General features: G+C 41.6%; 1 protein-coding gene across 1 annotated transcript in view; it reads left to right on the top strand.

The window, feature by feature from the left end:
• Auts2 (activator of transcription and developmental regulator AUTS2) overlaps positions 1 to 27,267 on the top strand; it is a 1,110,887-nt gene that overhangs the window by 459,665 nt on the left and 623,955 nt on the right. Inside the window, exon 3 of the mRNA XM_021187184.2 lies at positions 26,582 to 26,683. Coding sequence (XP_021042843.1) covers positions 26,582 to 26,683 — 102 coding nt within the window. The remainder of the gene's footprint in view (positions 1 to 26,581; positions 26,684 to 27,267) is intronic.

Raw genomic sequence — 27,267 nt, forward strand, 5'->3', positions numbered from 1 at the left:
GGGGACCATCGTCTCTTTAACTTACCATCCACTCCCTCCTTTGCAGCATTACTAGACTATGTATATAGTAAACGCAGTGCGCCATTGAACATTTCCACTTGTCTTCTGTTCATTTGTTCTTACTGTCAGTTTTTCTTTATGTATGGTCTAAACATTCTAGCACACCCTTGCAAACATCTCAGAAATGTCATTCTCTTCTGAAGCAAGGGTATGCGAGCTCTTTTGTAGTAGTTATGTTCTTGTCGGAATTGGTCATTTCCATTCTCTGTACGGATCTACATTTGCATCTATTTTTGTATATGTTAAAATATACTGTGATGTTTATTATTGTACAAGAGTGTTTATTTTACACTGTTTAAAGACATTATAGTGGGTCATGCACTTAGGAATACTTGCTGGCCATCATTCTAGGTCCATGTTCAATGAGACATCTTGTCTCGAATATGGCACTGTGTAAAAGAGCAGAAAATTTAACATTGTTCTCTGGCCTCTTCACGTATACACATTGGTACACCTACCAATGCATAAACACATCCTTATGCACATGTCTCTCAAAATGATTTTTTTTATGGGCTAGAAAGATACCTCAGAAGTGACAAGCATTTCTACCTTGGCAGAGGTCCTGACTTCAGTTTCCAGCACCCACGTTCTGCCTCACAACCATCTGTAACTCCATTTACAGAGGACCCATTGCCTTCTTTTGGCCCTGGTGGGCAGCAGCCACACATAGGATGCACATCCATCGATGCTGCTGAAACACTCATACACAGAAAATATAAAGAAGTATAAAGTTGTTTTAAAAGATTCAAGACTGTCATCGGATGTAGAAGAATAATTTAGCTTTTATCCTGATTCAGTATTTTAAAACTATTTCCAGTATTTATATTTGTATTATTTAAGTGAAAAAATGAGCTATCATCCTACTTGCTTTTTGTATATGACCTTTTTTATTTCTCTCTTATTAGTTTGGAAAAACTTGGTTATGGTGTCAGTGTCCTTCCTTCCTCCCTTCCTCCCTTCCTCCCTTCCTCCCTTCCTCCCTCCCTCCCTCCCTCCCTCCCTTTAAATATTATTTATTTTATATATTGAATACACTGTAGCTGTCTTCACACACACCTGAAGAGGGTATTGGACCCCATTACAGACGGTTGTGAACCACCATGTGGTTGCTGGGAATTGAACTCAGGACCTCTGGATGAGTAGTCAGTGCTCCTAACCACTAAGCCATCTCTCTAGCCCCTCGGTGTATTTCTTATGTTCCCTCATGTTTCTTATGCTTTGGGTTATTTAGTTGCTTTTGCTTTCTGGGTTCATACCTTTCATCATGTTGGGAGAACCTCAGCTTTGAGTCCTGTTGATTCTTCCCAACTCATCATTTCCATCACTGTAATGATTACATCCAAGTACCGGGAAAGAGAGCAATTCCTTAGTAGGTTGGATCAATCCCATTGTCAAGAATAGAATGTGTAGTGACTTGAACACAGGCTCCTTTTTGTATTTACACTCTGGTCTCCAGAGAGCTCTCCTACCTATTTGTTTGTTTTTAATAGAAGCTTAGGGTTTAGAACCTTTTCTTTTGTAGTCTTTAAAGATTTAAGAAATACATGTGTATGTATGTGAGTATGTGAACGTATGAGTGTGAGTGCCAGGCAGGCCATGTGTACTGTGCCTGGAAGGCACCTGGTGCCGTGAAGCTGGAGCAGTAGGCAGGCATGAGCTGCCTCACATGGATGCTGGCAACCAAATCTGGTCTTCTGGAAGAACTGTAAGCATTCTTAACCGCAAAACTCTATTTCCAGCCCTTATACTCAGGATTTTTAAACTTCTTACCTTATGTGAGGGATAAATTATCTTCCAGCTGTAGGTGGTGACCTCTTTTTTTTTTTTTTTTTTTTTTTTGACTGGGGGGGGCGTATTCAGTGGCACAGCCAACTTCTCAGGGCTGAGCCAGCACCAACCTTATTAAAAGTCGATCTGGTATTTTCCAGTTTTGGGTTCATATGAAAGCTCTTGTCTCTTGCTGAGAGAGAGAGAGAGAGAGAGAGAGAGAGAGAGAGAGAGAGAGAGAGAGAGAGAGATTCTCCACTGTTACTCAGTCCTGTAATTTGCTATGGTGATATATAGTGAACAGTCAAGAGCCTTAAATATAGTCTGCTGTCTCTCAAGCTGAGGGTATTATTTTCTTGATCTTATTCGTATTTTGTCACGGTTAGAACAAAGCTCAATGGAGCAGCAGTCAGATCCCCCAAATTATAGAAGCATGCCAGTTGTGTGTCTTTAACTAAGAAGATGTTGTTTTAAAAACATCATCTCCCCAAAACAATTTAAAAAAAAAATAAATCCTTTCCCCTTTTGATAACCATTCTCGGAGAGATGAATGGCAGTCTGTGCCTCAGCTCACATCTCTCACATTAGGCATATTTCAGCCATAAACTTAATTATGACAGGAATTTTCAAACAACTCCACCTTTTTTTCCCCCTGCACTCAGTACGAGAGGGATACCACACTCTATTTCTGAGCTGATAAAATCCTCTTTCTGAAAGCATTTATTATATTACAGCCTCACATGAGCCGAGCTCTATCCTCACCCTGCGTTAAGTGTCTGCGGTAGATTTCATTACAACCATATACTGGAAGTCCTGCCAGTATCCTGGCAGCAGAGTCCTAGTGGAAAATAAATGGCAATAAAAAAGAGAAATGATAGCCTGTGTGAGCGACTAGGAGCACAGCTTTATTGAGACTGGACAACCCCAGAGTAGTGACTTGGCATGCAAACACGAGCTTAAGAGAGAGTGAGTGAAAGTTGATATTGGAATAACGACTCTGCAGCCCAGACATGGGAATAATTTAATTAATTGCACTGAAATTTCTTTGATGAATAGTTATGCGGTGCTAAGCGTGGGGTCGAACAACAGAATGAGTCTCAGCTTTTTAATGGGCTAGCGCAGCTGCAGCTTTGGATGCCTTCCCACTTTATTTTTGCCTGCAGCTCTCCACAGCTCATCCGCATCTCTCCAGCTAAGCACGCCGCTCCCGGAGCTCCCTCTCCATGCATTCTGCAGAGTTCTGCAGAGCCAGAGCCAGAGTCAGAGGAGGATGACTGAGTGCATTTGGCCGGGGGAAGCCACTGGCTGGTGACTGCTTTGAAATGAAAACCAGATCAAAAGGGGGAGGGGAGGTTGCCAGGCGGAGGGCTGGGGGCGCAGAAATTGTCAGATGGTTTTCTCGAGATGGAAACCTGCGCCTCATCACCCCACCCTCCCCAAATCTCTAGGATGCTTTTACAGAGTCTTTGCTGTTAAGTTGTATAAAGATTTTAATAAAAATGTCTCGTCCCTGGAGAAGGAGGCCGGCTTTTGTTGTCAGAGCGCTGGAGGGAAAAGAGCAGTTCGGCCCAGCTGGAGCTGGAGCATTAATCCCAGTATTTTCAGACAGATCAATTACTTACGGCTGTAACCAATCTCTCCCTGCTCCCTCGCTGTGCTGAGCTCGCTCAGCAGACTTGGCAGCTGACATAACCTTCCAACTTGACAGGACCGCAGCTGCCAATCTCTTTGGGGTCTGCTGGCCCCTCCGATCTTTGAGGTTATACAAATGAGCCGTTAAATAAAAATCAAAAGTCAAAAGTTACGGGTGGTAATTTCTTCATGGCTCAGTCACACCCACAGATCCCGGCAACAGTTTTAGATGGACTCAAAATAAATAAATAAATAAAAAGTCAAGATGGATGGATCATCCCGCTATGTCGCTTTCTTCACCGTGATGGCCAGCGCTCTGTAAGAGAGGAGAAACTCTCTCCAGAGTGAAGAAATTATCCACAGTGGATGCATTTCTTATCAGCTTCTAGGTTGAAAGATGAACTCCAAAGTGGAGAGGAAGGAGATTAGGAGGAGACAAGAAGGGCAGATACAGGTGAGCCGTGTCTAATGCTTTTCACACCGGGTGAGTCACCGGTCTTCAGCTGCTAGGCCACCTGGGCTCAAGGCCAAAAGATGTCAGATCAGAAAAGAAGTGACCCTCGCTAACACACAGGTGGTGTAGAACATGTTCTCTGTTTATAGAGTGCTTCAGCGTGAGAATATAGCACTTCTGTGACAGAGCAGAATCGATGGTCTCTGAAGACTGCCTCCAGAATTTATTTAGTGTCTGCAGGCCTCAGTCCGAGCTGCGCCCTTCCCAGCTGTGTCAAGCCCACACAGCCATCCCAGAGGAAGTACTTAGGGGCCAGATACAGGAAACCTTAGGGTCCCTTTGTGATTTCACTCACTGTGGACGCACAGGTGTGCAGCTCCGACTTTTCAGGCGGTTTCAGGTAGCTAAAGCCCATCTTGAACTTTCTGTGTAGGCAAGGATGACACTGACCCTCACCTTTGACCCTCTTTTGTCTTTTCTCTTGTTGTTGAGATTGCTTGGTTATAAAACTAGGGTTTATGTGGTGCTGGGAATGGAACCTAGGGCTTCATGCATGCCAAACAAACTCTACCATATAGCTCTGGCCTTTTATCCTTGTTTATGTCCTCCTCCTCCCCCCACCTCTCCTTTTCCTTTGTGCTTCCACGACTTCTCTTATAGTATTCTGTGAAGACTTTTACTTCTCCCTTCAACAACTACCATGAAAACTTTCAAGATGAATAGGAGGAAATGTGGACCTGGACACAGCAGAAATGGTTTTGCCTGTGTTCTAGGGAAACATGCCTATTCCCCCATCCCCTCTGTGTCTCTCTTGTCTGTCTGTTACATATTGCTCCATGTTTCCGAAACCTTTTGTTATGTGGGACACATTACTGGTGTCCCTTTGGAAGAGGTGTTCCTGAACCCTGTTAACAAGTTTGTCCCTGCTGGCACAGGCTGGTAAACACTATCTCCCTTGGGCTTTTATTTCTTTGGATAGATTCTAACAAGGCAAAAGAAACACAAAGAACACAATTTGTTTCATTGGGATGTTTAAAACCTGAGTCTGTTCCCCTGTCCTTTCTAAGATCTCCTGAACACCCCCAAAGGAATGCTAAACCACAGGTGAGGAGGCATGCTGGCATCCCACCTCAGCTCTTTGCTTCAGACACTGCTTGTGGACCTGCATTTTGTGATGATTGTTTAAGCAGTGTGGAAAAGCGTCATTGGTAGCCGTGCACGACAGTACCCCATCCTCAGAGCTTGCCAGCAATTGAAACTTTTAGAGAGAGTCAGGAATAAAAGGGAGGTGAGATTTACAGTGAGCTCAAGTTGCTTTTTCTTTTCCTCCTTGGAATGTTGCCCGCCTTATTAGGAGTTCTTTAGTGAAACAAAATGCAGTGGTAGCTTAGAGAAATTATGGCTCCTTTCCAACTGCCTGGGGGGAAGGAAGGGGCTTAGGAGTCTGTAAGCCTTCTCCCCTGGTTGCAGTTAGGAAAGCCAGTTGACAGTGTAATAGGCTTTTGAAAGTGGGTGCAATGGTTTGTGCGTTCTGTTTGATGTTGCAAATACCAAGCCCCCAGGGAGATCTACAAAGAGGATATTCTGTTCTTAGGGAAAAGAGATTAACCTGAAACGTGAACTGAAAAAAGCTTCCCCAGTCCTAAACAAGTTAGGTACAGCTAAGGAACACTCCTGTGCACTGCTGCAGAGACAGCATCTGGCTTGCTGCCTGCTGTAGACAGGCAGCGGGCTGGGCAAATAATTTTTAATGATTTTGATTCATGAAAGTTGATTGCCAGTAATCGTAAGAGGATTAGATTGCAGATTAGGGATATGTTTGCTCATATATGTTCATGTACCTACGAGTTTCTTTGCGGGCGTGTGCAAAGTCACCTACTCACACCATCTTATAACTGGGTGCACTTTCTGGAACCTGCCTTAAGGTCCCTTTATTCATGATCAGGGTCATGTTACCGATCCATTTGGTAAGAGCTGTAATTTAGGGGATACTGTTCCACTTCACTTAGGAAGCCAGAGCCAGACACGAGACTGTGTGCATTCATCCAACAGATTATTTTAAAGCATGCACTCTTTTCCAGCAATATGGTAGGCACTGCAGGATATCAGGCTTAAAAGGAGGAGAGATGGCCAGCAGGAAGACTCAGCAGGGAAAGAAAGGACTTGCCACCTAATGTCATGATCTGAGTTTGATCTCCAGAACCCACAGGGTACAAGGAGAGAACAGCCACGTGAAAGTTGTTCTCTGACCTGTGTGTGTGCATCTTGAAGTGAATGTGACATTTCCCTCTGATCAGAAAGAAATTCGATAAAAATAGTTGGTTTTTTTTTTTTTTTAAGAGAGACACGAATAATACTCTTTGCTCTGATGGAGGGAGTGGCAAGAACAAGTAAAACTAATTATCCGCCTACAAGTTTCATATTGTCCTGTGTTCAACAAGAACTTACTGTGCTCCTGTACACGCTGGAAACCCAATTTATAATCGCGTTATCAAATAATCAAAACCTGTCTTCATTTCTATTCAAATTAGTGGCTTGCTGTTTCTGAAGAGTAAACTAGTTATGTTTACTTAAGAAACTGCGCGAAGCCCCTGATTCCTGCAACAGCTGTCCTCCAGTTCTGGGTATTCTTTTATCCCACCTCCTCAGGGCAGGAGGAGTCCATTACAGAAGTTCATTCTGCCCTGTACTTGCTTATAAACTTTGACACACGCGCCCACTAATGATTCTGTGGGAGCCTCCACTACTTAGAACTTCCTAAACTCTGACTTCGAGAGCCAGCTTGCTTCTGTGCAAACTAGGAGATGTCGCCCTTTCTTAAATAGCTGCAAATAAGCAAAGTGCCCATAAGGATGGGTCGTACACTTTGGACAGGAACATTAATGCAAGCACACTTGATTAAAGGGCACCAGTGCGTCTGCATTGGTTTTAAGTATTTTGTAAGAATTTGTATGGGATTTGGAGTGTGCTTTCGTTAGCTTTTTGCCATCCTGTGACCAGCTAGCTGCCTGACAGAGCAACTTGAGGGCGCCATGGTGTAGTTTGGCTCATGCATTTAGAGGGTTCATTCCATTATAATGAAGAAACTGTAGCAGAGCTGCTTACATCACAGTGGACAGGAATGCAAAGGAATGAGTGTACTAGCATTCTCTGGACTCCCCTTTCATACCCCGCTTTGTTCTCTTGGGGACCACAGGCTAGTTACCCCAACCTCTGGAAACAGCATCGCACAGATACCCCAGGCGCATGCCTACATCTCCTAGGTGATTCTAAATGCAGTCAGTGAAGATTAGCTATCATAGGACATAACACTTAACTGTGTTCACCTGTGTTGCATACCCTGGATACCCAGTAAAAGGAAGACAATTCCTTTCTGAGGGTTCCAGAAAAGAAAAAAAAAAAAAAGCAAATTATTTCTTTTGTTCTACCAGAGTGTTCTGAAAGAATTAGAATGCAGTGTTGGAATTAACTTTGACGTGAAGCTTTTCTAAAGGGAGAATGTTTGATGTTTTCGTGTCATTTCTCTTGTGATAAGGTAGTTTAACAGGAGCCATTATAAGGGAGAGAAGGATTATTTTAGCTCACAGCTCCAAGTTGCTGTCCTCCCAGGTGGGAGGAGCCTGAAGGATGTAGTCACATCACATCCACAGTCAAGAACAGAGTGAACTAAATGAGGAAAGGCTTGCATCCCAGCATCCCACTGGCTTCCTTCACTCTTTTACTGCCCAAGCTTCAAACTTTTGGGGTGGTCACCCACAGTAGGATGGGTATTCCCATATCAGTTAATATAGGCAAGCTCATCCATTAGGATTTTTATCAAAATAACAATTTCAAGCCATGACAGGTGTACATGGTGTGGCTCTGTATGCACTATTTAGGAGGTGGTTCTGGGCATCGTTCGTGCCAGTCTTTGCTATCACACATCTTTTTTCTGATTCTAGCCTGTGTTACTGGCACATGGACCCCTCCACAAATACAAGGGAGAAAATGGAATCGTGTGAATGTGTTCTTGTTGACTATGTTCTGCAACCTGACCAAGACCTCCATTTTATGTGGTACTGAACAAGACGGTACAGTTAACAGGATTATCAAATACGAGGCCACAGAAGAATAATCATTTAAACATTAAGAGCACACAGACCTTCATACGTTCGGTTTATCCATACATATAAAGTAAATTGTCCTTTTAAAAAAATAAATAAACTGTGTTTCTTCACATGTGGTTGTGCTGGGTCATTAGAGTCTGTAAAGATGTCTTTTCTGGAATAATTTATATGAATGAGTAATGGCTAATTTATATGACTAAGTTGAGAGCTACCTACATCCTGGTTGTGTGCCATGTCACATCTGAGTGAACTATGATGTCTTTATTTGGCTTTTTGAATTTTTTGATATAGGGTCTTGCTGTATAGGCATGGCTGGCAAGAAACCCTGACAGTGTTGATCAAGCTGGTCCCATTATTGTGGTGTTCTCCTCCTCCATCCTTCCTCCCGAGCTCTGGGATTACAGGCCTGTGCCGCCATACTTTGATCTTCAGCATCTTGTATATGTTTTTCTTTCCTTGGTGGGCAGTGGCTTCCCTTAAGACGCTACATTACTTACTTTTGTGTTGCTGGGACCACAGTTCCTGACAGTAACACCTTAAAGGAGGAAGGTGTCCTTTTGGTGCACGGTACCAGGTATTTCAGTCTGTCTCGGGAGAGGGCGTGGCAGCAGACTGGTGTGACCGTGGCCTTCCATGTTGTGGTGGACCAAGAATCAAAGAATGACTAAGCTCTCAGATCTGCCTATAGCTGTCAGAGTCCTTTTCCTAGTCAGATACTGGATTCTCGTTTCACAGTCTTCCACAATATGGCCATCTGATGGAGAATATGTGTTCAAACCATGAGCATATATAGAATACTTCATACACAAACCACACCCACACACAAAAAAAAGGCTCACTGCCTTTCTTTAATTTTCTACCTTTTATATAACCCACTGTGACCCATATGTGTATGGTTGTGGAGTCACTGGGGCATAATCGACTTGTAAGTGGCCATCTCTCTCCCCTCTCTCCCTCCCTCCCTTGATGGACAGCCATCAGTTGCCAATAGCTCGCCAGTCAGGGTTGGGTCTCTGGAACCCTCCTCTCTTCATGTTTGAGTTTCAGTTGGTTTAATCTTTTACAATAACCACCGCAGCTGTGTCATATTTGGGTTCCTCCTTAGGGCCTAGACTGCTCTGACCTTGGTGTTTTGACCCATTTTACTATACCAGGAACTAATCTGCTCAGGAGGAGCAGACTTTAGCCCACTTCAGAAGCCGTTGGTTAGTCTGTAATAGTCATGCCAGTATTTCTGCAGTGAATACCTTTCGCCTAACATAATGGTATAGCATACAGGGTCCAGTGCTCGCCCCTGAATGGCTATTTATATCCCTCAAACTGCTCACCACTAGATAAAGTGCAATGCTCTAAAAAGTTCCATTCTGTATTGGCTATACAGAGCATGCGAGGTTGCAGATTTCGCAACGTATTTGCTAATGGAAAATCTGGCCAAGGAAGTCCTTTAAATAATGTGTAGAATCAGCATCCTGCCTTCAAAACATGTCACCATGTTTATTAGCCAGGTTTGAGCTGAAGGTAAGCTCCCATTTAAAAAGAAAAAAAACTGTCTCTGTAATGATTAGCAAGGGCCTAGTATAATTTAAGGTATTCTTTGGAGTTTATAAATATAGCCTCATAAAAAGCCAGAATATAAGGAAACTGTGACTTTAAGTCATTAGAAGCCCAATGGTTTGATAAAATAACAGGAAACAGACAATTTATTATGAGCAGTCTCAGTAGCTCTGGATTATCTATAAAACTTTTACAGCCTTTCCCAAGTGGCAAGAAGCCATAAAACTTGCCTGAATGAGGGACTTGTTAATTTACTTGTTAAAGCAAATTAAAAATTTATAAGTGCTTTTAGGTAAATGAGATCTCCTCTCATTGCTGCCCTTGCGGGGCCCTGGAGTCCTAAGAGGGGAGAGCGGCTATGCTCAGACACCACCGCAGAACAATAAAAGCTATTAAATTGTACCAGTTTATTACAGCCAAGCACTGCAGCTGTTGCCATGGCTAGCTGGGAGGTTGACAGGCTGGGGTTGCACTAGGTTTTCTGTTTTACTCAAAACAAAAAAAAGAGAAATTAGGGGGAGGGAGGGAATAGCTGGAGGAAAAGGTCGTTTTTTTACCTGTAATTCCCCACAGTTGGTACTCAGGTCATGTCTCCCTTTCCCTCCCTTGACCTTGTAAGTCCACAGGTTGTAATCTCGTTGTTGTTGTTGTTGTTGTTCTAGATCTTCTTTTAACTGATTGTAGGTACTTGTATGGCCTTTCATAGTGCTTTTGAACCTTGTGGTCCATGGATTAAGGCCAGGCCTTGGGCTGGTTTATAACTTCATTAATGTGTATTGAAAAACAAACCTCAGTCTTCCCTCTCTGTTTTCTTTTCCATAACTCCTCTTCTCCCCTCTCTTACTACTCTTTCTCCCAGGATATAGCCTTAAAATCCAGAGAAAGGGCACTGGGAAGCTGGCTCAGTCAATAAAGCATTATGCTTGAATTATAAGAGCAAGATTCCGAGTTTGATCCTTGATAATACTTACTTGTAGTCCCAGTGCTTGGGACTCAGGACAGTGAGACCCCCAGGAACAAGCTGTCTAAACCCTACTTGAAGGTTCCAGACCAGTGAGAGACCAAATCTCAGGAAAAAAAGACAATTACGAGAAAGGACACAGGGGCTGGCTGTGCTGAAGAAGTAAGTCTTCTTACTTTATAGAGCAAGAACAACACAGACAGACTGAGAAACAGCAGATAGAGTGGTAGAAGGGAGGGTGTTTACATTTTTGATGTTGGAAGGTATTTTGACATTTGCCTACTATTTAACAGAGAAGTTACAGTGAAGCTAATACAATGAGGCATTGCTGGGAGGCAGGCAGAGACAGGACGATCTCAGGCTCACTGGCCAGCCAGCTAAGCCGACCTGGTGAGCCCCAGGTCCAGTGAAAGGCATTTTCTCAACACAGAAGGTGGATGGCAACTTAGGAACAACACCTCAGGTTGACCTCTGGTCTGTGTGTGTGTGTGCACACACAAAGTTTACATCTAACCTGTTCATATTATTTAAAGGTCAGAAAAATATGTCTCAATTACTGATTCTTCTTAATGTAAAGGTGACAGTTATTCATGAGCATATTTAAATTTCCAGATAGATCTAGAAGGCAGATTTTTTGTAAACAGTTTTTTTTTTTTTCTGGCAATATTTCCAGTTTTCTATTTTTCCGGTAGAAAACTTTTTGTTAGCTTTCAGGATGCAAGTGATAAGACAGCACGTCCGAGTTAGGATTATCTTCCTGCCGACACAGCTTAAGATCACAGAAGAAAAGTCTCAGTAGAGTAATTGCTTTCATCAGACTGATCCTTAGGCATGTCCATGGGTGATTATCTTCATTGTTAATTGATACAGGATGACCCTCCTCATTCTGGCAGCACCATCCCTAGTGATGCAGTCCTGGTCTGTATATGTAAACTAGCTAATCGTTAGCCTTTGGGACCTGGAGCCTGCCAACAAACTTCCTGCATAGTTCCTGCTGTGAGTTCATGCTTAAACCCCTTTTCCCCCTGCCAGGTTCCTTCTAGTTTAAATGTGGTTTTCATACTAACAGATAGAAAAATAGAATAGAATGTAATTGGTCCAAATCCGCCCCCCCCCCATTCACCTGTTGATTCCTTAACACATACAACCACAGTGTGTATTCCACTGAAGCATGTTGCTGGTATTAAAGCATCACCAAAATTGATTACAGGAACATACATAGATATGGCAAATACATTCATATTTTGAACTGTATCCCAGAGCTGTAGAAGGCATTAGCCTTCAAGCAGAATCTTCACTGTTAAAATTGTTCCAATAACCAGTTCTTCACCTGGTTGGTCTTCATTAGTTCAGACATATTGCTACACAATACCAACATGGACCTCATTCTATTAATTTTTTTAATATATAATGTGTGTGCTTATGTGTATTTGCATGTGTGTGTGCATGCTTGCATGTGTGTGTGTGTGTGTGTGTGTGTGTGTGTGTGTGTATGTGTGTGTGTGTGTGTGTGTGTGTGTGCATGTTGTATGTTTGGGAACACGTGCCCATAACTGAACCTATGGAGGCCATTGGCTGATGATATTGGATGTCTCTCTGTTTCATGCTCTGCCATACATGCAAAGTCTCGCTAGAGCTGGAATTCACCCTCTAGAGTAGACTAAGATGACAGATGAGATCCTGGAATCCTCTTGGCCCCATCTCCCTACCAGTAGTGTTATAGGCATGTGTCACCTCTCTTGGCTTTTTGTGAGTGACAGGAATCCGCTCTTGGATCCTTAATGCTCATGGAGCCCAGTCTTTACTAACAGAGCCATGTCCCCAGTTCATTAACATCTTATTGGCATTAGTCATAATGCCATAGGGATTTGAAGCGTCTCACTGTCACTGAGGCACTCTGCCAAAATAAGAAGCTAAAACTACTGCACACATTACCAGTGAGTGTTAGCGGTATCTTCTAGCCTGGATTTTGAGTCCTTTCTGTATGAAACCGGTCATTCAATTAACTCATAGCTCTGACCACAAAGTCTCCGGACTTACAGAGCTTTGATGGCCATCCAATTCTTTTATTTAAGAGGTTCAAACTAAGTTCTGTGTACAGAGAAAGTGGAGAGGTTTAAAAGTTTTAAAATAGCAAGTCATAGCAAATGATATGGGCCAGAGGTCAATAGCTGAGGAGATCCAGGAAGAGAGTGCTGTAATAGGAAGATAATACAATGTGAAGCCAAGGGACAGCTGTGAGGAGGTTGTGGTAAGCCTTTCTGAGCAAGTAGCATTGCCTTAGATCTGTCTGCATTTAAAAGAGTTCATGAGGAATTTTAGTGTATATGTGCACTCGTTAGTAATATTGATATATGTTGTGTAATGATTGCTTAATTGCTAATTTTCCTACGCTAATTGATGTTTTTCTATAAAACCAAATTCTTGAGCTCTTTACACTTATTGAATGCCATCTGGCTTATGAATTTTCATAAGAACTGCCAAAAAATAAATAAAATGTAAAAAAGAAAATTGGTGCAGTGTTCCCCCCCCCCCCAAAAAAAGGTTAGAAGTTGCAACTCTAAAATGACTTTTTAAATGTGTCTTTGGGGACTCTTTTTAGAGTCTGAGAATTACATATATGTCTAGCTTGGGATGTTGCTCAGCTGGTAGAAGGCTCACTTAGCTGTCATGAAGCCCTGCATCCCAATCCTAGTACCACCAAAAGGAGTGCCTGATGGTGACTGCTGAGACAGGAACATATTGACTTTCAGCAATGCCTGAGTTATAAACTATGTAAGAATCACAAGCATCACAGATTTTGAGTAAATAGTAAAATCGACTTTATTTGATTATACTTTTCCACAAATTTTTATTTTATACTACTTTATTTCTTCAGATGACTTCAATTAATGCAAGTTTATTCTTAACTGCTGACCCTCTCAACATGAGCTTTCTCCACTCCATAAATGCCTTTTAAAGAACTCAGTGACCATACATATTATCCTGGTACTTGAGATCCTGAGGGAGGGGGGTTATCCTTGTGTTTAAGACCAGCTCGCTCCACATTGAGACCATTTCATGAGGAAAAATGAGAATAGTCTTCAATTGTTAAGTTATTCTTCAAAGAAATTTTGGACAAGATTACTCAATTTACTTTTTATATTACCATAATTAATATGTTAAGATTTAGCCTTGTTAAATCATGTTTTCCTCATTCAGGATTGAAAGACATTATTATAATACTGCTAATCAGGATGCATGATAGAACTGCCAGATGTGGTAACACCTGGGATTGCAGCACCAGGAGAGGTGGGGCAGAAGCATCTCTCTGTGATTTCTAGGCAAGAGTACACAGCAAGACTCTTGTCTTTAAACATATAGATCCCAACATACACATGCACACACTGTGTGTGTGTGTGTGTGTGTGTGTGTGTGTGTGTGTGTGCAGTCTCCTTTACTCCATTACAAACCTGCCAGAGTAACTCTATCTCACTTTGTAATTCTTTAAGTTTATGGCCATTAAATAAAAATCACTGTACAGTATTTTTGTAGAGAACAATGTGTCTGGGTTGCTTGTCGGTCGTGATGTTACTTGTGATGACAACACAATGGTTTTGAAATGCCTCAAGAGCCTAGGATAAAATTGACTGTCTACAAATACCAGGTATTAATTTGTTTAACCCCACTTAACCGTTAGTAAGTGGTAAAGTTCTGCGTGGGAAGTTAGGCAAGGAACCTGTAGCACTCATAGGTTCTGAGGATAGAGAACCAGGTCAAGGGTTTTTGTGTGATCTAAGTTCAGCTTTCCACTCCATTCCTGAGGATTTTAATTGAGACCCTCTTATTTCTTGTCTGTAAAGGGAACACCTTAAAGAAAACGATGTAGAGAGTTTGTCAGAGAAACTATGGGGTTAAAGAACGATGACTTAGCTATTACAGAGTGTGTAGCACTCTTGCTGCATATCAATTTGTCTCCCAGTGCTGATGTCACATGGTTTACAACTGTAAATAACTTGAGTCTCTCACACCCTCTTCTGGCCTTGGAAGTCACTGCACTCACATGTGCGCACGCGTGCAAACACACACACACACACACACACACACACAGAGTCAAGTAAATAATAAGATTAAGTGAGTTCTGTGCAATTATTGAAAAGTCCTATTTCAGGACATCCAACGTTTGTGCACATTGGTGTAAAAATGAAGCCAGCTTGCTGGTTGTCTTATGTTAACCCTCTAGATGTGAGAATGTAGTATGTCTTGCTTTGTTCTTGTCATATTTGGCTTCACACATATCCCAGTGGTAAAAGTTGCCATATAGGCAATTTCTAGGCAATTCAAATAAAAATTAGTTGAGTTATTCAACGCACGCACGTTTTCTGGTCACAGCTCAGTGCAGGGTTTTGTTGTACATCAGAGTTGGTACTGCATTCACTTTGTTTTGTGTTTGGGAGGAGGAATTCTCCATTGAAAAGTTGGTTCTGTTAATTTGCAAGTATGTGTACATCAAAGCCACCATAAGAATAAATTTAAGCCTGATAGTGTACGAAGCTTCAGTACACATTGGCGAAATATCCTGCTGATTGCTGATTACAAACAGTTGTTAATTCTCTACTTCACTAAATTCAGAGTGGAGAAACTTTCCTTAATAAAGAACAGATTGAGGAGATCCAAGACCTCACTGTGTGGGAATTAATGGCAGATGCATACACTGGTAGTTAAAATGTTTCATTAGATGTTAATGTCTTGCTGTGTTTTTAATTGTTCAGGAATTAGCCTCTAGAATATTAAAACCATCTGTTTGTTATCATGATGAAACAGAATGCTTAAATAGTTATTAATTTGTGTTTCTTCTCTCTTTTTGAGGAATAATCTGTAAAACTTTGATCCATTTGGAGTATTGGGAATTTGAATTGGGAAGTAAAGAATTTTAAAGCATACCCATGCTTTGAACTGCTGAGCTGCCTTTTTTTTATATGAACCTGGTGTGGGTGTTTGGATCCCCTCCTGCTCTCCTCCGTTGTTTCATCCCTCTGCACTTTTCTTTCTCTACTCTATGTAGAGAGTTTAAAATTTAGAAGCCAGGTTGATTCTTTTTTCCCATGATGCATTGAGAAAGTGCACTGTGCTGGTTGCTGTTGATGTATGGTAAAGTATAAGTGCACCCTCACACATACTGATAATTTAATATAGAGCATCTGATGCTATGGCTCTGTTGGTAGAACTCTTGCCCAGCATTGATGAGACCCTGGTTTTATCCTCAGCACAGTATAAACCTTAACTATTGTGTTGCATGCTTGAAATCCTAGCACTTGGAAGGTAGAGGCAGGTGGATCTGAAGTTCTGTGACGTCTTAGGCATTTTATTTTCATTTTATGTGTATGGTGTGTGACATGTATGCAAGAACACCATATTCATGCAGTGCCTACAGAGGCCAGAAGAGGGCAGATCACCTGGCTCTGGTGTGAGCTGCAATTTGGGTGCTGGGAATTGAACCCTGGTTCAGCTGCACCACTTGTCCAACCTAGAGATTAGACATATAGAGTCTCAAAGAACAAAAAGCTGAGGTTGTTTGTTTTTTGTTTGGTTGTTTGGTTGTTTTGTTTTGGTTGTTTTTGGTTTTGGGGTGAGGTTTTTGGATTTAAAGTTTAAAGATATTTATTGTTTCCTATAGTCCTATACAAGCTAAAGATGCTGGCTGATGAGGATTCAGTTGATATTCTGCCATTTACTTGAAAAAAAAGACTCCTTTTTTGTGTCCAGGTTCCTCAGCCCATTGATTGAGAAGTGTTGTTTAATGTGCACAGGTTGGGGTGTGAAGACACAATGCACAGCAGTCTTTATTTATTTTATTAGTTAGTCACATTTCATCCTGGTTTGATTGCATGAAGCCTTTGTGATATTTTAGGTAACACTGAGAATCTCTGTTTCCCACATTGCTTCACGAACAGACAACAGGCTCTTCAGGTACCAGCCTGGTCCTCTCTGCTATAAACCAAATGTCAGTACATTCTGCCTGTCCCAGTTAGCTTTGTAACCTTGATGTAGCATATAAACATCCTCACTGCACCCCCTTCCTGTCACCCGTCTCTGTGTATTTTACCTAGTTTAAAACTTGGATGTAATCTTCGCAATATCATATGCCCCAGTACAGGGGAATGCCATGGCTAGGAAGTGGGAGTGGATGGGTTGGGGAGCAGGGCAGGGGGAGGGTATAGAGGGCTTTGGGAATAGCATTTGAAATGTAAATGAAGCCGGGCTTGGTTGGTGGCACATGCCTTTAATCCCAGCACTTGGGAGGTAGAGGCAGGTGGATTTCTGAGTTTGAGGCCAGCCTGGTCTACAAAGTGAGTTCCAGAACAGCCAGGACTATACAGAGAAACCCTGTCTTGAAAAACCACACAAAAAATATGTAAATGAAGAAAATATCTAATTAAAAAAGTATACATAGTGTCATGTAAAAGGTATGTGAGTCTAGTGACGTTATCAGCAAACAGAAAACAGTGCAAGCTTCAGACATGCATATACGTAAGCATTATAAAAATATTAAAAAGTTTTTATCCATGATATTTTCCTGAAAATATATTTTCCTTTTATACTTTACAATTTGTAAATAATACATGGCTTGTATTCATGTGTAGATTAGGTGCTAAGAAATAACTTATTTCTTGTAAAAATATTGAAATTATGGAAATAAAATAAGACTTTTCTTTTGGTATTTGAAAACACTGTGGAACAGGCTGTTTACAAATAATATTGTGTAATTTTTGTTTTCTTACTGAAAAAAAAAAAAAAACCTTGGATGTACTTTTTAAGCAGTGTCTTCTGAAACAGTAAGAAATCAGCGCTGCGTGGCACTGTTCTTGGATATTGTACCCTGAGAGTGTGGTGCTGGTCCGTCAGATTGCAGACCGTAAGATAGATAGTGCTGAAGGTCCTGTAGGGTTTGAAGGCCATCCTGGATCACTGTTATAGAGACTCCGTCTAACTATAGTTAATTCCGTTAGTGACTTGTTCATGAGAACCCAGCCCAGCCTTCCGGAATATGTGTATGAGAAGTCATGTAAACTGTATCTGCAATATGACAAGAAAACCCGTCCTCTACCCAACCTCTCTCTCTCCATCTGGCTTGAAGTTTTTTCCCTCAGAAAAATCACATTGTACTTCTATAACCCACCGGATTACTTTTGTAAATATTGCTACTCACACCGAACCATTAGTATTTGATCATAGACTTTTACTTTGGGGGAGACATTGTCTTACGTAGCTGAAGATGGTCTTGAACTTACTATGTAGACAAAGATACTCTGCAACTTGTGATCCTTCTGCCCACTGCGTAGCAAATGTTGGGAGTAGAAGAATATGCCACCATGCCTGGTTTGATACATGCAGTACTAGATAGAGTTGGAACACCTGTATGCTTTGCAAAACTCTAATCAAACTACATTCTCAGCCCTGTAAACAGAATGTTTTTCTGTGTTCTTCTTTCACCGTGCAGAGGGTTGTATCAGGACTCACACACGTACCTTGTGGTACATGTTTTTGCAGGTTTCTACCATTCTAAGACATGCTTGAAGAAAAATTATTTCAAAACAAAAAAGAAAACCTGTTAGTAAAATAAATGGGAATCTTAAATGCTTCACATCATCTAAATTACTGAAGTGGCAATCTTGTCAGTAAGCACATGTAATACTTAGAGAGCCATTAACTTCTGTTAGTGGTTTTTGACCTTTTACAGAACAAGTACTTTTAAAAACCTTAAATGCCAGAATGATGATTTCTTTTAAACTCACAGTAATTATACACTGCTTTCCCCTTTATTTTTGCTACATCTGACTCTCTGAGATAACTTAAATTACCCATGATCGCTGTTTTATGGAACAAAATCCATCACGGTATGTTCTGGAGGATGAAGCATCCATGGACTGAGTTAAGAAGTGTAAATCACTCTTCCTTTTACCTGCCAATCAACCTATTGACACATCTCAGAAAAACAGACTTTCATGACCTGTAATCCTCAGCCCAGACATTACCCATCAGGCTTTAGGGGTCAGCTCTCTAGACCCATCCCTGCATGAATAGAGTGCATGCAGCAATGAAGGAGTATGGCTGAAGCTAAATAAGAAGATTGGGTGATGCAGGTTGACCTAAAAGGCATGCTGTGTGTTGAAGCATCCCCATGTATGGGACAGAACTGCAGGACAGAAGGGTGGCCAGGCCATGGTTAGCTCTCCTGCTTTGCCACATCCATCAGAGACAGGGATGGGACTCAGTGCTATTGGTTCTTGAAGCCCGGGGTTTCCTCCATCACACCTGATAGCCTGGGTATGGTGGTGCATTCCTATATTATCTGCATTCAGTAGGTAAATGCAGGAGGACAAGAAGTTCAAGGTTAAAGTTGGGTATATAGCAAGTTGACACCAGCCTGGCCTATATGAGACCCTGTCTCAAATAACAGTCAGGAAATAAACGGGGAACATAGACTTCCAAACTAAAAGCTGATCATTAGTGTCCTTAGGAATCTTCATTGAAATAGAGTAGGAGGAAAGGACAGCTTCTATTCATCGTTAGATTAGCTTGATTTCACTTTTAGTCGGACTGATTATTAGCCCTTTGCTCTGAGTTCTAGTAAATGCCTTTGGCATACTGTTGAGGAACTTGACAGAAGCAATTTTAGGACAGTGAAGGGCCAATGGCCTCATTGGTGTTGGCCCAACAGGGAGAGAAGGGGGACACATACTATAACTTTTCAGGTGAAAGAAAGAAAGGAAGGGAGGGAGGGAGGGGAGGAAGGAAGGAAGAAAAGGAAAAAATAAACAAGATGGGCAGATGCAGAGCTAGGCTTTTTTGTTTCGTTTTATTGTCTTGTCCCCTGTGATGGGAAGAATGAAGCCAGGCTGTTTGTACCCTAAAGAGAAGGATTGTATTCACCTGCCAGGATTATTAGAACCAATGGTACAGTTTGTATCTCAAGGATCTCTGGAGGCTGACAGTCCAGGTTTGATGAGGAAGATACATCTCAGCAGTTAACAGCTTGGCTTGCCCGTACAGAAGCCTAAATTCATCCCATCCCTGAGGTTCAAAAATTAAAAACAAAAGAAAAGGGAAAATGCCAGGGTTTCTGCCATTTGGCTGTCTGGTGGGCCTCTGTGCTTACCTTGTATGTTCTGCCTATGTCCTCAAGTGGCCCTTTCTTCCATGTTTGGAGATCCTGGCATCTGTCTTGATACTACTTTAATTTTTTTTTCAACACTGATTAGAATGGAATATTATGTGCTTGTTTTAGTCCATTTCCTTTTGTCCTAAAAAGAATTCCATAAACTGGAGCAATTATCAGCAATGGGTGTTTACTAGGCTTATGTTTCTGTGGGGTGGGAAGTGTCGGAGCCCAGGTGTAGCATCTGGTAAGAGCTTCAGGGTTGTGTCTTAACAAGTGGAAGTGGAATGAATGCAAACCAGGTAGAGAAGAAAGGGTTAGATGGGTTGAACTTACAGTACATCCAATCCAGCCAGCACTAACGATATTTGTCAGGTTATGGGAGGTATTATTTCATCCATGAAGATCCCTTGTTACCTAACCTCCTCTATGAGTTACGTTCCCATTGCTGTCCTGATATACCATGACAGAAAGGCAGCTTAAAGAGAGAAAGGTTCATTATCGATAACAGCTCCAGAGAGATATAGAATCCATAACGATAGAGAAGTCATGGCTACAGGAACAGGGAGCAAAGAGATCACAGGAAGCAGGGACAGAGAAAAGGACTTGGAGAGATTATATAAACCCTCAAAGGCAGACTCCAGTGATACATTTCCTCCCTCATGGCTCTGCCTTCTAATGGGCCCATTATCTCCTCCAATAGTATAGTCAGTTGGTGACCAAGTGTTCAAATAGGAGAAATTATGAGTGACAGTTGTCATTCAAACCATATCACCTTTCAGAAGTATTGATTGGGTGATTAAATTCTTAATAATTGAAGTTTGGAGAATACACCGATACCCTGTAGACCCTTGGGGGACTTCTTTAAATTTTATCATTCCAATTAGTACAGCCTCTCTCTGAAGTGCCAAGGTTCGAGTCTTCAATTTATGTGTTCTGGGGAGATATAAGTCTATAACAAAGTATTGTAGGAATATTCTAGAAGATGTTGTTTTGACATCCACATACTTAAATGTCTCAATATTTTAAAAATAATTGATCACAGAACTTAAAACATGAACTGTGCTCTGTCTTCACAGAGGTAATACAGCTTTTTATCCAATAGTCCTTCAGAGATGATGAGTTGACTACAACGTGACTTTAAAAGATAGCTGTGGAGAGAGGAGAAGCCCTCACTGTAATGAGGGTTTTTATTTCTGATCTGATTTGAAATGAACTCAGTCCAAAACTATGGCAAGTTGGAAAGAAACTTGATGTCAATGTTCATATCACAAAAATTTTGATAGCTGTCAACCCAAGTATTTTCTATCATAACAAATTCTATATACTCTTGATTTCTTTCAATTAAGAGTGACATGGGGCTGGAGAGATGCCTCGGGGGTTGAGTGCTTGCTCTGCTTCCAGAGGTCTGAATTTGAGTGCCGAGCAGTTAGGTGGTTTGTGGCTACAACTCTGGAGGAGCTGATGTTCTTTTCCAGCCTCTGTGGGTACCCAGACGTACATGTGCAGACACACAAGCAGACATGCACACTTACATGTAATAGTAAAAAAAAAAAAAAAAACCTTAGAACAGGGATAGACAATGGGTCAGTATGTTTTCTATACACTTGATGGTCATACATTGTGGTGCACATATTTAATCCTAGCTCTTGTGATATTTAGGCTGGAGGATCAGGAATTTGGGGTCTTCCTTGGTTACATAGTGAAGTTTGAGACTCTGACTCAGAATACACACGCACGCACGCACACACACACACATGCATACACACACATGCACACACACACACACACACACACACACATACTGAAGCTCGGTACTGAAGTCTGAAGATGATAGTGAAAGATCATGGTGCAACCTCAACAGTCATGTCCTAGATACTATTATTTTATGTACGTAACATAATATGTATTGTTTCCTTAGTATCACAGCCTAGGCGTTCTTAGTCATCATCTGTAAGTTTAGCAATGTTTTATTCTTTGCGCAGATCAAGTGCAAAGTAAGCTTGCTCCATGGCAACTGACTGAGGTACCTCGCCTATCTTTTTGGCTCAGTTCTTCCCTACTTTGTTTATTTGGAGTTCAGTTGTGTGAAGGAAAGTGCCTGATTAGAACTTCAGAGATGTGGAGAGGTTGCAGTGTTGCAAGTCCAGATCCAAATTATGCTGGACGATCTGGAACCTCCTTAATGGCCATTTGCTGTTCTCCTCTGCTTCTGTGTCCTCTCTGACATATGTGTGAACATTAGGTGAATCCTTTCAAATGTCTGGTCTCTAGTTTCTATCAATCCAGACTAATAACCCACCCAGACGACACTTGAGGCCGAAAGTTGAGAGAACTACTTTCCTCTAATCCATCTACCTGAAGTTTCCACCCATGTATTTGAACAGCATTTTGAATTATGACCTTTTTGTTCTGTTTCAATAAAGTCTTCATCGAACTGTCATCATGTCAGAACATGGAATTTGTGGGGACTTAAATCTGCATTCACCGTCTGTGGTCACTCATGTTTGGCTTTAGAATGAATTACGCCTCATCCTCTGAGGTGAGAGCTGTTTCTGAATCATACTTGCTGTGGAAGTCGTTCGTGTGCTTTCTGTCCTATGCTTCTGTGGTCCCTGATGTGTGGTGAGACTCCTGCCTCCTTCCCTGCTTATAAGATGACATAATCAGTCAGAGAGCTCTGACTGCCTGCTTCCTTCTTGTTTATGTTCACAACTGAACAGTGAGATTGGTCTCGGCTCAGTTCCCTGTCCTTATGTTATGTACCTGCTACCTTTTCAATACTGGAAGTCCATTGAACTCCTTTAAATGTTTAATCACGTATGTGTTGGACAGTAGAAGCAGCTCCGTAGTTTTCAGTTTCTGAAAGAATAGCAGTGCCCAGGTTATTGACCTCAAATGGTTTGTAGGCTCATTGTTAACTCCAATCTGGGGTTTTTACCCCGCCTTTGCTTATTGAGTTCCCAGGTAAAAGATACACACAGACTTTGTATTTATTATAAGCCTTTGTTAGGACCAATGCTGGACATGTATCTACCCTCTATGCTATTAAAATCTATTTTCTGTCAATAACATTGAGTTATTACTTGCTACGTCCCACCTGGGTTGCTCGTAACTCCAGTTAACCAGCCCTCATTGCCATGCTTCCGTAGCTCCTAACCCATGGCATCTTTCTCCTCTCTCCACTGCCTTTCTCCTCCTGGTTCTCCTCCAACCCTAAGCCCTGGAACCCAAAATCCCACTTCTGTCTTTTTTGCCCAGGTATTGGCTATCAGCATCTTTTTTCCCCCACCATGAATTACTTGGGGGTCAGAGTCACCTGGATCTACCTGTGATTTCTGGGAGCAATCAATATTCGGCATAGCAAAAGGCCAAACTTCAAAAGCACATCTCCAAAACAGTGTCCAGAGCTTCCTTCTCTTTGTTCCCTCCCCTTCTCCTTTTCTCACTGAACCCAGAACCTGCTGGATTGGCAAGACTGGCTAGCCCACAGATCCTTCTGTTCCTCCTGCCCTTGTTTTCCCAACCCTGTAATCAGAAGAGCATGTCCCCATGCCCAGCTTTCTGCTTAGCCATTTGGATCCCAAACTTAAGTCCTCATATACGCATGGCAGGGTCTTTGCCAACTGAGCCATCACACCAGCCCCCTCTCATTCTCCTTTTTATTCATTCCATAAATAAAATAGATGTTACCTATATTCATGGTGCAGCTTCCTACTTCAGTTAACCCAGTCTAGAAACTCCCTCACAGGCAGGCCTGGAAGTTTGTTTCCTTGGTAGTTCTAAATCCCATCAAGTTGACAATCAAGATTAACCACCCCGGCCATTAATAACAGTTGACCCTCTCCTGAGATCACAGTTACAGAATACAGAATACAGAGAACATATTTTCCACAGTGAAATCTAATGACAAGTAAACTTGACGTCTTATGTTTTATAAAAGATAAGTCTGTTGATAGAATTACCACCACCCATGCCAGATACCCACTTCGTCATTTTGTTTGGTTTGCTCTAATTCATTTGCCTCCAGTGAAATTAGAGAATGCGGTCCAGAAATCGTCATGTAAACAGAATCACGAGAACGTAAAGCTTGCTAGTTAGATTTCTCACTGCCTGTGTTACAGCAAAAGCTCTCTTACACTGGCCCCCGTGGATGTTGGGACAAATCAATGCAAGCAGATTGATTTTTCTCGGGTCTTTAAATGTTTAAGCTCGCACCTGGCCTTTGTGATGTCTCCTGCTTGTAGGTAATAGCTGGGAATTCCAGGCGAAGGATTACAACTTCTCAGCTGCTTAGGCTACCCCCCCCCCCAAATGATCCATTGGTTGCGGCCGAAAAATACCAGCTCGAAAATGTATTCGTGGGATTAGGAATGAGCACGTCTTCACTGAAATCTTGCGGTTTAGCTCTAGCGATTAGGGTAGTCAGTTCGTGTCTTTGAAATACTGAGCTGGCTGACAGCTTAAAATCCTAAATTTCCTTTAAACTTGAGCTGGGCTTTGGAGGAAAGGAGGGTTGGATTTTATGAACGCTTCTCCAAACAGAATTCACTTAAGTGTGTTTGCCGTCAGGGCCTTGGGAATGCAAGCAAGCTGATTCCCTGCCTTCCTCCTTGGGTTCTACCCTCAGCCCAGATCAACATTTAGTCAGATAATTGACACCGGAGCCTTTGAAGTCTGTTGTGGGCCTTGTTATAAAATCATTCTTTCATGAAGAAACATGGAGAAGGGACTCTTTGCAATGTTCGAAAATATTTTTTTTATTTAAATTTTGAACTACACTTGCTTATTTGTGAGTTTGTGTGGGTGCACGTGGGGTTAGAGTACACTTCGCAGGAATAGGCTCTCTTTCTACCATGTAGATTCTGGGAGTTAGTCAGCCATCACCCCAGACTTACTAAAAGACAAAGGGAATGGTAAGGCACTGCAGAATCGTGACTTGTGTGTTTTATGTGCACCATTAACTGGGTACTGAGTATTAAACCAGTTAGCAATCAGCAATAGAATCATGAGTTTGGATCCTAGGTTTTGGCCTAACACTGAGTTCATCGTTTCCTATTGTTCATTTCTGATTGGAAATGGTTCTGCCTGTCCATTATGAGAATTAGTTAAATAATACATCTTGTCTTGTTTTTGAGACAGGGCCTCGTGTATGCCAGGCTGCTCTTGAACTCACTGAGTAGCAAGGATGACCTTGAATTACCAATAGCCCTGCCTCTGCTTCCCAGCCCTGGGGTTACAGATATGTGTGTTACCATGCAGTTGTTCTGAACTGCAGAGGATCAAACCCAGGGTTTTGTATTCAATGATTGAACTATGTTGACTGTCAATACTAAGAGGCTGCTTATAAATCAGAGCATATGTTCTCTGTGCAGGTTAGACGGTTGCAACATTACTGCTTTCTTGCACTTGAAAATTATAGTGGATGAGAGGAGTCAACTGATAAAGGCAGTTACCACCAAGCCTGAAGACCTGGGAACCACAAGGTTGATAGAAAGAACTGATTCCCAAAAGCTATTCTTTGGCCTTTGAGGCATGTATACGTCCCCCTAATGTGCACATACAGAAATAAATAAATGTGGTTAAGTTTTATGATGCATTATAATTAATAGGGCTGGAAATGAAGCTCATGCGATAACATCTCACATTCAGTGGTATAATAAATAGTGCACCCATCTTTCTGAGCTACATCCTAGCCCCCAAAACAAGAAGAAGGTAGACATTTGAGAAGGCACTATTCTGACCTGTAACATACTGGTAAGAAACGGCTCACAGTGCTCCCTGTCTGCATTTGGTTAGAATTAGTAAATTTCAGATTAATGTAGGAGAAAACTCAGACCTTAAAGGGCTCATGGGGAAAGAAAGCAAAATTTGCACTATTTTTGAGGGTTTTGTTTTTGTTTTTGCTTTTGTTTTTTTTTTTTGTTTTTATAGATGATTTCCTGGAAAGGAGAGCTTTAGATGAAAGTAATAAAAAAAATGGCTTTATTGAGATGTTGAAAGAAAAAATGCTCAGTTTTGGAGTTGGGGGATATAGCCTCTGTGGATGAGATGAACCAACCGAGGTCTGAAGGCCGGTTTGTCCATCATGACACAAGACTAGGAATATGGCTTACTTGATAGTGAGTATGCACAAAACTCCTGTGTTCAATCTCCAGCACTTCATAATCCAGGTGTGATAATGCTTTATGCTTGTAATTCAAGTATTCAGAAGATGGATGATGGAAGGTCACAAGTTGATAGTCATGCTTAGATACATAATGAGTTCCGGGTCATGCAGCCACATGAAACCCTGTGTCAAAGGCAAAAATAAGTAAATAATGTGTTAAAGAAGGGGAGTAAAGACAGAAGGATCAGAAGTTTAAATTATCCTTGGTTACATAATGAATTTCAGTTATTTCTGTCCTACCTGATATCCTGTATAAAAAAAAACAACAACAACAACACAGATACAAACATGGGTCTGGAGAGCTAGTAGTGTCTGTACTGTTCTAGTAGAAGACCTGAGTTTGGTTCTCAGCGCTCACAATGGGGAGCGCATAGCTACCTGCAACTCCATCTGTACTGGATCCAGTGTCTCTTCTGGCCTCCACAGACATACACTCATGTGTGAGTATGTACACATACACACACATACACACTTACATACTCACACACTCACATACATACAACTCATGCACACACACACATATACCACAGAAACATGCACATACACGTACATTCACATACATGTGTACACACATACACACATGCATACATAAACACACACAGAAGACAAACGTTTATGAGTTTCAACTAAATAGAATGTTAGATTGGTGTTGCCCAGGGCTCAAAGTTCATGAGCCAAGAAATGCATGTGTGACTATCCCCTGACTTTCTTCTGTTTTGCTTTTCTCTGTTACCTTCAGCTCAAGCCAGGACAGAACAGCTGCAGGGACAGTGACAGCGAAAGTGCTAGCGGAGAATCCAAGGGTTTCCAGCGGAGCAGCTCTCGGGAGAGGCTCAGCGATGTAAGTTTAAAATGCATCAGACAACTCGTGGACCACCGTGAAGCCCTTGTGGTGCAAGGCTCATACCTTCCCTACACATGGCTCATATGCAGTAGCCATGTTAGGAATACTTTCTTGGTATATGTGTTTGTGTGTATTTCTGTCTTCCCAAACTGTAGATTGACCTAAAATGTATTTTAACAAATTATGGGGTATTTCAGTGATGGAGAAGTGGGTAAACATGGAAAAAAGTATAATGGAGGTGGGATAATTTTTTTCCCTAAGAAATAGGAGATGGTACAGTGAAATGGCTTAGTAGTAAGGGTGCTTGCTGTTAAGAAATAAGTTTGATTCCAAGAACCAACAAGGTAGAAGAAGAACCAACTCTTGAAATTTACTCTTGGAACTCTACTTACTCTTATTATGTCCAGTCTCTCACCCAGACTAAAATATTTATTTATTTATTTATTTATTTATTTATTTATTTATTTATTATATGTAAGTACACTGTAGCTGTCTTCAGACACTCCAGAAGAGGGCGTCAGGTCTTCAGGTCTTGTTACGGGTGGTTGTGGGCCACCATGTGGTTGCTGGGATTTGAACTC

Source organism: Mus pahari, chromosome 23 (assembly GCF_900095145.1).
Source record: "Mus pahari chromosome 23, PAHARI_EIJ_v1.1, whole genome shotgun sequence".
In the NCBI taxonomy this organism is placed as follows: Eukaryota; Metazoa; Chordata; class Mammalia; order Rodentia; family Muridae; genus Mus; species Mus pahari.